This window comes from Pezoporus wallicus, unplaced genomic scaffold (assembly GCF_028554395.1).
Source record: "Pezoporus wallicus isolate ANWC-B61680 ecotype Strahan unplaced genomic scaffold, APGP_CSIRO_Pwel_v1 contig_747, whole genome shotgun sequence".
In the NCBI taxonomy this organism is placed as follows: domain Eukaryota; kingdom Metazoa; phylum Chordata; class Aves; order Psittaciformes; family Psittacidae; genus Pezoporus; species Pezoporus wallicus.
In genome coordinates this window covers 3,249,328-3,261,574 of record NW_026638457.1, presented here as the reverse complement: position 1 = coordinate 3,261,574, position 12,247 = coordinate 3,249,328, and the positions used below count along the sequence as shown (strand labels likewise).

At 41.0% G+C, this 12,247-nt stretch overlaps 1 protein-coding gene across 3 annotated transcripts in view; it reads left to right on the top strand.

Annotated features, from left to right (window-relative positions):
• Positions 1–744: 744 nt before the first annotated feature.
• ASCC3 (activating signal cointegrator 1 complex subunit 3) overlaps positions 745–12,247 on the top strand; it is a 270,855-nt gene continuing 259,352 nt past the window's right edge. For all 3 annotated transcript variants that reach the window (XM_057410860.1, XM_057410859.1, XM_057410861.1), the window contains exons 1-2: positions 745–841; positions 12,102–12,245. In XM_057410860.1, coding sequence (XP_057266843.1) covers positions 12,156–12,245 — 90 coding nt within the window. In that variant the 5' untranslated portion in view covers positions 745–841; positions 12,102–12,155. The remainder of the gene's footprint in view (positions 842–12,101; positions 12,246–12,247) is intronic.

Sequence of the window (12,247 nt, the reverse complement as noted above, 5' to 3'; positions counted from 1 at the left end):
TAAGACACTTGAGAAACCAGAAGTCAGAAATAAATCATCAGAATACTAAGTTACCCAGTTGGAGGACTCTTATGAGTCCAGATGTATTTGCATACAGACATACAAGCACTCAAGTGAGCATTTTTATCTTAAAATCTGTTTTTGTCTTAAAATTATCTGACCTTGCTCATTCTTTCATAGAATAATAGAATGCTTTGGGTTGGAAAGGACCTTAGTATCACCTAGTTGCAATCCCACTGCTATGGGCATGGACACCTCCCACTAAACCATGTCACCTTAGGCTCTGTCCAACCTGGCCTTGAACGCTGCCAGGGACGCACAGCTGTCTTTAGCATTTTACCACGGTGCTTTTCTATTAGAAACGCCATTGATCAGGAACACACACCACTGTGGAAAACCACGTAAGACATCAGTGTGCAGACATGGTCTGGGAAGCAGTGGGTGTGCAGGGATGGCCGAGCCCGTGAAGACCAGAGGACCAAGAACGGCAGAAATCCATTCCCGCGAAAGCCCGAAGGCCTAACGGGGCAGCCCTGAGGGGTATTTGATCACACACCAACCACCCGGGTCGGGAGGCACCGCAGCCGCAATACGGTGTCTGCCTATACAGAAAAGGCCGCGGGCCAGGAGGAAGATGGAGACTGGTCTGTGTCCGAGGTAGTCCTGCGGGCAGCGCCGGCTTTCCGCGCTGCACAGGAGCCGGAGAGGAAAGGAGGCTGCCGTACAGCCTAGCACAACGACAGCGACAGCCTCGCCTTGCCTCGCCCCGCCCGCTCGCTTTACGGCAGTGTCGCTCCGCGCCGGCTCTTCGCGGCAACGGAACCGGCGGGCCGGAAGGCAGGTGCGCGGCGGGTTTAGCGGGGAGGGGTCGGGGCTCGGCGGCGGCGGCTGGCGCGGTGGCGGCTGGCGGTGGCCTGTGGGTGGGTGGATGGATGGAGCTCGCCGTGCTTCGGCAGACGGGGCGAACGTTGCTTTGCGCCGCGGTTGGCGCGGAGCCCCTGTCTGGCTCCCTCGGTGAGGAGTGGGACCACCCGGCCTGGCGGTGCCCCGGCCTCAGTGCGTGGGTCTTGCTCGCCTCCCCCGAGGGAGAAAGGGTGGGCGGGAGGAGGAGGGCTGCGCTGCCGGCGGAGTCCGGCTGTTTCGTGCCAGCGCGGCCGGTGGCCGGAGCCAGAGTTTTGACACCTCTCGGCGGGGGCGGGCGGCGTGCTGTCTGGTCCGACAGCGGGGCCTAGGCCGAGGCCGAGGTCGAGGTCTGCCGTCTGCCAGGCGAGTGATACGAGTTCACTAATAAAGGCCGGGTCCAGTTCTCCTCTCGTTCTGCTTCAGGTCTTGCCCTCGGAGTGCTTATTGAAGCGGGGATAGCAGGACTCTTGTTAAGTTAGGAGCGAGCACGAGTGTTGAACGGGCCTGAGTACTTTCAGTTTTTACTTCTTGGACTAATAAATGTAGAAAACTAGAAGAGTGCAAAACAGGCACGTGGTCGTGGGGAGTGTTTTCCCCTTTCAACTACTACTTGCTTCATTTTGGTTGGTGGTGGTGGACTGACAGCTTTGTGCTGACGATTTCTAGCGTCCTAAGGCTTACCCTTCAGGTGCTTCAGGAGGATGTGGCATGTTTAGATTCAAACAGTGCCTTTATTTAAAAGTTTTTATGAGTTCTAAAGTTATAATTTGCTGTTTTTAATATGCTAACATTTTTGTAGGTTGTTTCCAGTTTTCAGGCTTTTTAAAGAATTTACTCTGAAATAGTACTATTGAAACGGGACTGGTAATTTTTGCTTTTGCAGAGAAGGGAAACTTAGTTACCTTCTTGAGAATGGATTCGACTTGAGTCTAGTCGATGAGTGGAAAAAAATACTAGCAATTCCAGACAAGATACAGCAAGGTTTATGTCCACATGGTAGGTTGCAGAGATAAATTTTTAAGAGGAAGAAAACAAAACCAACTGTGAGGTCACTTGCAAGCTGGCTTTCATCTGAAGACAGTGTTAATTATATCAGTGAGCTGCTGAGTCTAACTAAACACACACTGCTTTTCAACAGGCACCGTAATAAAATAATTTCCTGTGGATCTGACATGCTTCTGGTCACGACAGAGTAAACTTACATCATCCTGGAATTAGGTGTAGGTATTTGGAGGAACTCTCTTGCCATTTAAATGGGAACACTGACTAACTCCCAACTAGGGCCTTTAAACATTGTATAAGTTGGTTTAAATATTAGACCTGCTCAGTTTTCTCTAAAAGCTACCTTGACCTTTGGAAGAGGTGAGATCACTAGTTTCATTGAATCAGAAGATAAGAAATTGTCAAATGGCAGAATTTTGTTCTGACAGTTCTATGTTTATGGAGCTTTCTTGGAAGCTAAACCTGAGGTAGGCTTTCCGATTTTAAAATTATGAGGAGCACACATTGCTCTTTTTGGTGCCTTTGCTTTCTTGTTCCTTCCTTTCTGCAGCTGACATGTATGTCGTTGAAATACATCAGTGTGTTTCTCCCCCCAGTGACCTGTCTAATCTGAGTATATCTTTCCTAGTCAGTAATTTCTTCTAAATTGCTGGTCATTTTTCTTATCCTCCACTGCATCCTCCTAGAGACAGGGTACACAACCATGTCAACAGTACTCTAATGGAGTCTTTAAATACTGACTAGTGGAGGGACAACTTAATATATTTTAAGGCCTCACTCTTGTCTTTAAAAATGTTTCCCGTCTTTCCATGTCTTCCCATATTTTCAGCATGGCAAATGACATGCTGTAGTCTGTAGATGCGTTTCTGCAAAACTGAAACTAATGCGTTTATTTCTTGGCATCCTGTTTTTGCAGTTCTTACTCTTGCTTTAATGTAAAATGTTTTCTGTCCATGTTGGATGTAGTTCTTTCAGGATAATTATAATTTGTAGTTTGGCTTCTAAAATAGTTATGGTCCCTTGCATCTCAATATCATTTACAGATTTAGGAAGTGTAGTCTTAATGCTATTGTCAGGAAGAACAAAGTTGAAAAATTTTTTTATGCAGTACTAATAGAAAATTCTTCCTTTGTAAAGCACCAGTGTGTATTTCTGCAGTTCTTGTTAAACTGCAACTCTTTCTCTGAAAAGAAGTTATCTGTGGAGACTGTTCTCATGGGAGAATGGATAATTGGTACATAAACTCTGAATAATCCTAAAAGATACAGCAAGGCCATGAGAGGCCCGAGGAAGCTTAAGCAAGCAAGATAAGAAGCTGGAATTCACCGAGTTATGAGAACTGTGGCCTGTTGGCAAGCTTTCAAGGTCAAGTTGTCACACCTGTGCTTAACCAATTATATGTTAGTCGCTAAGGGTCTTCAAGACGTATCCAATCATAATATGCCAAATCACTGTGTTTGTAAGCAATAGTATATAAAGAGTTAAGGCTTTGCAATAAACAGCTTTGGTCTGATCACATTGATCTCTGACGGGGTCCATATTTTTCTGCGGCAGTTATCCTTTATAAATACTGACCTAAGCTCAAGTCTGGTCACCATTCTTCCTGTATGTTTCATTGCTCTTAGTTATAGAAGCTGCTGTTGGGGTGGGGAGGTGCTGGGAGAAGGAAAGGCACATGCTGTCTGTGGCTGGATAGTTACAATGTGAAGTTTATTTGGAAGCTGTTAAATGTGCGGTGAGCAATTTCTTTACCTTCACTTGTGTGTGTTTGGTTGGTTTTGGTGTGGGGTAGGTTGGGGTTTTTTCCTTCCTTCCTCTGTTAAGCTTTCTGTATCTCAGCCCTTAAGTTTTCTTATTGTTGTTCCAGTTTTCTCCCCTATCCCACTGTGGTGGTGGGGGACTGGTGGCTTTATTCACTGCTTGGCTGATGGCCAAGGTCAGCCCGCCCCAACGCTTTGCACAGACACCTAAAAACATGATTGATGGAAGATGTAGTAGTGCACTCTGGTTCTATGGTAATGGCACTCACTGAATAAACCAGTGGTGTGGAAGATATCTATGCCATATGCTCATTGAGGTTCTTCTAGTCCCTTGGTATAGAATATTCTCTTGAAGTTATACACAACAATGTATAATTTGTTGAAAATCCATTAGGCTAGGTAGAAAACAAGACATTTTTAATTAGGCTACAGTGGCTATGCTGGACTGCTTGGGCATTTACCATTTGTCCTTGCTGAAAGGGCAGTTGGTGTTCTCAGTTTTTTTATTCAGTTCATTAACAGGTGGACTAAAGTTTGGCGGCCAGCCTCTAGCCGAGCGCGTATCTGTGAGATGCAAATTAAAACTAATGTTCTTTTTCTGGCTTATTAAATCTTGTTGATGCTAGAGAAGACTGTCTTTTAACAGAAAGGTGGAGAATGCCAATTTAGGAAGGGAAAAGTTGCTGGCTCTCCCCTTTCCATTGTACGCTGAGTTTAGGATCATAGTTTAGGCATATGGATTTAACACCTCCCTAGGCTTTCCCATCATTTGTCCAGTGGCATGTATTTACTCTGAACCATCTTTTACTCCTGCTTGTCTAAAGGCATGTTGGAAGTTTGGCCTGAAAAATAAATGGAATTTAGTATTACAGGTCTGACTCTTAATCATAAACTGGTCATAGAGTAAGAATAGATTATCATGGAATTAAAAGTTGGTGATTGAAGCATTTATTGGGTGATTTGTAGAGTCGGTTTCAGGTTTCCAGTTGTAAACCAGATTTTGAAGGAGTTGAGAATAAGAAGGTGAGTTTGTACAGTAGTGACTTTTATGTGTTCAAATATTTCTTAAAACCATTAATATCTATCTAACATATCTATCAACCATTCGTTTCTTTAAAACTGGTGAAGACTGCTGAGCTGGGTTGCTTAGTCACTCTGTATTTCAAAACTGGATTCTGATTTATTTGTGGAAGAAATGTGAATTCTTAGTTTGCTGCTCTAAGGGGGAGCAATTTGTCTTCCCCCTGAAAGACTGGGGAAGAGTAAAGAAGATCTCTGAAAGTCCTCTCTTCCATTACTTTCAAGAAATTTATTTGTGGTGAGTTGACCCCAGACAGCAGCCAAATGCCCACCCAGCCTCTCATTCCGTCCCTTCTGCTGCGAGACAGGGAGAAAATAGGTGATGTGTAGCAGTTGCTGTAAGCATGGATGTTGCCATTGCCTTGCTTCTCCTTCCCCTGAGTTTTTATTGCTGAGCATGACCTCATATGAGCTATGTTGCCTTTGAAGCATCAATATAAATAAAATGCTTGGTTATATAGTTTTCCTGTTAGTGTGGCATTTTTGTTTATGGGGAGTCCTTAAAAGGAGTTAAGTTTTTTCCAACTTAAAAGTTGATTCCATAAATCTGAACAGTTTGTGTATCTGCTGTGCTAAATACTCATGATGCTTGCTCAAAGGCTTTTAGTTATTAAATGGGAGAATCTAGACTTGTGCATATTTCTTAGCTTACAGTACAATTTTTCTAAAATGCATTTTAAGAAATTTTACATACATTCTAACAGAATGTGACTACATCTCTAGAAATGCAGCCATTTCAAAAAATCCACAACTTGAAAAAATCCTGCTTTAACCTCCTCAGATTACTAGAGACATAATGGATCAATTTTCCTTTTCATGGTGTTGGCCAAGGATAGCAATATTATGCCTCAATTTTTGTTTTCCTCCCCATTTTCTAATAGAATAAAATGTACTCCTGATATTTACAGGCTTTGTGAAAAGATAGTTAAGGGTTTTCTCAGTGTGGAAATCCCTACAGGTGTCTTTCTGAAAGTATCTTCTCTCTTGTATTGCCAGCACTGTAGGTAGTCAGCCTAGGAGGGGTGGGCAGCAGCTGTTAATTTTGATTCCAGTTCACACACATTGTAATATTCCAGTAACGCAGCACTACATTTTTTAAAAAGTCTAAACTCTAATAATAAATTGTCAGTAAGGCAGCTGTCATCTGCTGAGCATGAAATAGGTGATGTGCTGTTTGAAGTGCCTGTGTGGCTTGTGATCTCTGAAGATGAGACAAGTGACTCTGTCTCTAGTAAATATTACTTTATGGGACTATGTCTGTCTTCAGTAGTTGAGCACTGTTTAAAAGTATTTTTAATTAACAATCGGCTAGTGGAATAGTCTCCCCAGGGAAGTAGTGGATTCCCCGACATTGGACACTTCTAGGATTCAGCAGGACAGGGTGCTGGACCATCTTTTCTAGACTGTCCTTTTGCCATGAGAGGTTGGACCAGATGATTCTTGAGGTCCCTTCCAGCCTGGTGTTCTGTGAAGATTACTTGTTATCACCGGTTCTGTAACGTTTAAAGGTTTGACTTGATCTGCGCAGAATGTTGTCTTTGAAGCAGCCTATGCACAGCAGAGAAATACATATTTTTCCTGTTCTTGCCTTCCCTTAAGGCTCAGAAGAAAGGTCAAAGTGTTTATTAGTGATTTTCTCCTACAGTAAGCCTGTTACGCTTGCTGATTATTACTTGTATAACTTTTAATACTCAGGTAGTCACAGGGTTGTACCTGTGTGCAGTGACCTCAAATTGTTTATTCCATTTTTTTTTTTTTTTTTTTTTTTTTTTTTTTTTGTGAAACCTTCTCTACTCTTGTAAGGAATTCTTTTACTTCCTGAAGCTGAGTTGTAAAGAACCTGGCAGTGTTGTCTTTGGGGCCAGTAGTTAGTGTTGGAGGCTTTATCCTTGTGCGTTCAGCACAGCAATGTGTTACGAAGACTTTCTTACTACCATGTGATCAGGTGCTTTAGCATGGTCATATCACAGCAGTTATGCAATTATGTATGTATTTTTACAGCAGTTATAGTTCTGAAGTACATCCCACATCCTTTCAGCCATCTGATGTGATGCGACATGCGTTACTTAACTGTTGTTAGCTCAGAGGTTTTTTCTTTCTCTCACTGTTTCTCATCTTCTCTTTACTTCCTTTGGCTGTGTACCTCTGTATTGAACTTCCATACACCTCCTGCTTTTCCTTCAGTGACAAAGTTTGCTGGAGTAGAGTATTGAACCCTCTGAGGTTATTCTCAACCTCTCCTGATGGCAAGGTGTGAAAGAGAGAGGCGTAGAAGCCCCCTATTAAGCTAAAACAAAAACATACACACAGCCATGTATGTTGGATTTGCTGTTCATGCCTAGGGTTTAAATGAGCACATATGTTGAGGATTCATGTATAGTGAATCTGCACATGTAAGGCAACTCTTTAAGTCTCTGTTACTTGGAATGCAGCTTGTCTCTTCCTGCAGTGAATAAAATGGTGATGGGGTATAAAAATGCAGACATTTCTCAGGCTAACAAATAAACTATGTCTTACCTTCTTGGAAAAGAAAGATGAGTTATTCTGAAAAAAAGGATTGCTTTTGCTTCCTTTTTTTTTTTTTTTTTTTCTCGTCTAGAACAAGTTATCCTTAGTAATGATATAAAAGCCCATCTAAAATGATTGCATTATTGGGCCAAGCCACATGTTTGACATCACACCAAAACCGTATTGGGCATAATCACAGGAAACGCCTCTCTAGCTGATGCTAGCAGGAAGTGTTAGGCAGCTGGTGTTTCATCCCATGTGGATGGCTAAGATTGTGAGAGGGAGAATCTGGAAAAATACTCTATTGAATGCATGGCTTGCAGTTCCATTATTTGTTTTTTAGGATGGGTTTTTTTTTTTTTGGTTTAGTGACTGAAATAATTAAGATCCTGAAACTGTCTCATATGAAGGATGGCACACACAGCAACTGTTATGCCTCCTCATTACGCTGAAGCATTTGTTTGAAGTCTGGTATTCGCTGAGATGAATACCGTGCATGAAGCAGTCACTGTTTCATCCTGAGTACATATTCCTTAATCTTGACATCCTCCTTTCAAAGACGGGCAGTCACTGTTTCTTCCTGAGTACATATTCCTTAGTCTTGACATCTCCCTTTCAAAGAGTGACCCTGCCTTGACTGGAGATCAGCAAGATTTGACCCAGACAACTTGGGAGAATTCCAGTGTGATGTCTGAGCCTTTTGCTGAAAATTAGATGCCTGCAAGTGTACAATTGTTACTACACCGTATAGCACGGCTCATAAAGGTGCAAAGTATGAAGTTGGAAAATATTAATATTGTAGGATCTTCCTTTGGCATGCTGCTTATGATTAACTTCCCAGATGTTATTAAACTGCCATCATCCCTCTGGCTGTCAACTTAGATGCTAGGTGCTGTATTTGTACTGTTTGCAACAAGCATGTTTGGATAGGAAGTTTTAAGTGAATCTAATACAAGTGTCCATGTTGTTGTAAAATAGCTTTTTATCTAATATTTTTATTTGTTTCTTTAAAATTGCAGTGGGCGATACACATCAAATAAAATGTGGGGTGTTGTTTTTTTTAGATATTGAGATTTATTTGTAAATGAATGAAATATGAAGTTTACCTTTGTGTGAATGGAATTGCTGAGCTTAATTTAGCAATTCCAAAATGTGTTCTTGTCAGTAAAATTTAGTGTGGGGGGGTGTAAATAAGTAAAATATTGTCTGTGCGGATATATTTAAAACGTCTTCATGTGTCCTCATGTTCTTGCTGCTTTTACATTTGATTTAGATAATCCTGTGCTAATGTTTAATTTAATATATTTAAAGCACAAGAAGGTACTGCATGGTCTCTTTGTTTTTTGTATTGCTTTATGGCTGGGATATCTTTCGCCTTTTTAGCTTCCTTTTAATTTAAAATGCTTCCATTTCCACAAGTGAAAGTGAAAAATAGTAACCTGCTATTAATTGCTAGTGTATAAATCATAGAACAGTTAGGGTTGGAAAGGACCTTAGGATCATCTACTTCCAACCCCCCTGCCATGAACAGGGACACCTCACACTAGACCATGTCCCTACCAGGCAGCCAGCTTGTTTTGTTAGTGATCGTAGGAATTAAGTAAATTTAAAAAGGGCATTTCTTTGACAATAACAGCTGTAACATTTCAGTGGAGAAAAGAAAGAGATCTATTAGTTGCTTACATAAAAAAATATAGGAAGGCCAGGAGTGGGAGGAAAACATAATTAATTTATGAAAATATGAAGTGGAAAACTATAGTAATGTCCATTACCTTTGTGATGTTGCTAGAATTTTTTTAAATGTTTTAATTTAACGACTGAAAACTTGCTGATGTTACGTTCCATGTTTGCTTTTGACCAGTAAAGTTTGAATGGTTTCACACATGAATTCTGAGTATAATCTGCTTTTATGTTTTACTTTCTCTCATAAAAAGTTTCACAATTAAAAATGCACTTGCTTTTAAAAGTAAAATGGGCTTTAAAATTATTGCCTCTCATCTTCCTAAAGCCTTAGAAAGGTGGATACTGCTCTTTCTACTTTACAAACAGAAGCTTGGTGGAAAGATAAAGGTTTTTTTAAGAAGCAGGAAATCTGAGATAGTTCTAGGAATCGTCAGTCTTCCTTTTCCTAGGAAAGTGGGCCCAAATTATCCTTACTTGACTGCAGGGGAGAAGGGGAAAGGGGGATATTTGTACCATGTAAAGTTGCAGTAAACTTAAATCTGAATTCCCATTCAATGTGTTCCTCTACAAACATGAAATAAGAGGGTACCTATTCTCAGACTTTTTTCTCAAGGGGGAATGGACAGAGGAGTGGCAAATTTCATCTTGCATCTCTATAATGTGGGCCCTGGTAAGTATGGTTTTGTCACTGCAGCCTTTTAGGTCCTTCTTCCAAAACCAGCAGGTCTTAGCAGGATCAAGAATCATTTGGTATTACAGATGTTTCAGATCAAGCTGCTGGCAAACAGATATATTTCTGTAAAATCAGAAGGAATTAGTTACCCTTATTGTGGCTGCAGGAAGACAACAGTAGCTGATCCACTCTAAAGGCAGCATGATGCAGGCAAGTACCTTCATCAGCAGGGTTTACTCATAGGCCTACTGCATTTTTAACACTGTGTTTAGAGCTGGCTGTAATGGGTGGAGTAATAAGTGTGCATTCATAGGCTTGTTTTTCACATTAACAGTAGCACCTGTCCCCCACTCTCTAACTTATCACTATGTTTGTTTTCTGGTGTTGCCTTGATGATGGTGGGTGCCATGAACCCGAAGTGAAGGGCATGTGTGGGGTTTGCCTATAAATGAAAAGCCATGGGCAGCTGCTCTGCCAAACCAGTCCCCCACCATGGACTGCAAGTTCTGCATGCACAGTGGCACACATGCAGCAGCATTTATTAATATGAGCTCAACTATAGAACTTCGGAGCTGCATTTGACTCTTTAGCCAAACCTGTGATCAGGAAGGTGTGCTCTTACTTGTCTTCTGGGGTTCCAGGTTTCTTATTTCAGATAGTATTAATGATGAATAAAAGCAGAAGAAATACTCCTTTAAAATTCAATTTCCGAACAAATGAGCCTGCTGGAGATGCTTTAAAATCTCCCAAAAGTGTGTGAAAAGTGAACTTATTTAAAATGGGTTCAGACTTTACTGTGCATGTTATTTCAGAAAGGGCAGTTAGATAATATTAAAATTATTTTGTTATATGTTATTTTAAAGGACCATAATTCTATAGATAAATGTATTTGAGTGTAGAAATAAGTAGGCAAAATGAAGTGCTGTCATCAGTAGGACACATTTACCTTTTTTGTTGGGTTCAAACAAAAAAGGTTGGGCTGGATTTCCTCAACTTTTAGATACGTTATTGCCCTTCCATAATGGCAGCTACACCGGCTTTTTTCACTAGGAGCTATGCTGCTATGAATTATGTGTCATAAATACACTGGACATCTCAAAAGCTGCAGTGTTGCTTGCCTTGTTCTGCTTCTAGGCTTGAATTTAAACATGTCCTCTCTGTCTCCTTCACAGTTAAAGATCTTATATTTCCATATTTTGTAGCTTCATCATTATAACATTTGTCTCCAAAATATCAGCTGTTGTGATAGCTTTTCTCAAAAAGCATCTTAATGCAAGGTGGGAAAACAAGCAGACCTGACAAATCAGTGACATTTCTATGTCTGTGTCTGGAACGCTGCATCTGGATTTGCTTTTGTGCGGTATTGCAAGGTTGAGAGCTAAAATACAAATGCAGGCATTAAATGAAGAAAAATGTTAAGGATAATTGGATTAAAGCAGGGATTTCTGTGCAGTATATGACTCTGTGTGGCAAGGGGGAAGTAATTAAGTCTATTTTAAGTTATTTAAATTCTGGATGGCCAATGGTCTTCAGGCATGCGAAGAATGATGCAGATCATTAGGTTTGCATAATGGTGTCATTAATTGTTTCAAAAATAATCTAAATCTGTATTTATCTGCTACCGTCAGAAGCTGTAGATGTGCATTAGAGTTCATTAATTCAGCTGTGGGCACCTTTTGAAATTAAATAACTTTGAGAATAGTTTCAGTAAAAGGCTTGGAACGAGTACAAGTTCAGATGGAGAACAGCTGTGGTTTACTGTATAGATATGAGCCTGTTCACAGAGGAAATAAGGCCATGCAGAAGCAGACTGTAGTCCTGGAGAGAGCCCTGCAGTGTGTAAGTGTGTGTGTGTGCTCCCAGTTGTGAGATGAAACATCCTGAGGCATAGTGCTTTCCAGTTTTCTGGTAGCCCTCTTATTCCCTTTATCTCTTATAATAGTGCTGTGTGTATTACAGTCTTTTTATTTTTTTTTTGTGTGTGTTGTAATTTTCATTGCCTGTTTTGCTGGTTAGATTTGGCTAAGCAGTTGTCGAGAAGGATGCTTCTGCATCAGTGCCGGAGGCTGTTAACGACCTGAAAGCTCTCAGCGTGGGCTGACAGAGGAAGTCTTCCCGTAGGTTGTAATCACTTAGTGCTATGGGGGGCTAAAGTTCAGTTACATAGATTTCACTATAATACTCTTGTGTTAGTGGTACTAAAGGAGTAATTGCCACTTCGCCTCATTGCTGGTGACTTTTCTTTAGGGAAGAGAGAGAAGAAGAACCTGCTGAGTGACCTCTGCATGTTACCATGTATTGCCTGTGCTCTGTGCTTTCACCTCCCTCCTATCGAATCTTGATTATCAGCATTTTGAGAGAGATTTTTTTCAACTTCTTTAATTGCAGTGCCAGCTAAGTTCTGCTTTCTTAAAATGTTCTTTCAAGTTTGTGATGCGACTTTGTATTTGTAGCATTAACAAAGCCATGTTATTTGTTTTGTTCTCATCTAGGTGCTCGAACTGGGTTTTGATTTCTCATCCTATGGATCACTGAATGAATAACAGATGGCCTTGCCTCGTCTTACAGGCGCTTTACGCTCCTTTTCAAATGTCACTAAACATGAGGATTACAGTGAAGAATTAGCTGACTTAAGGGT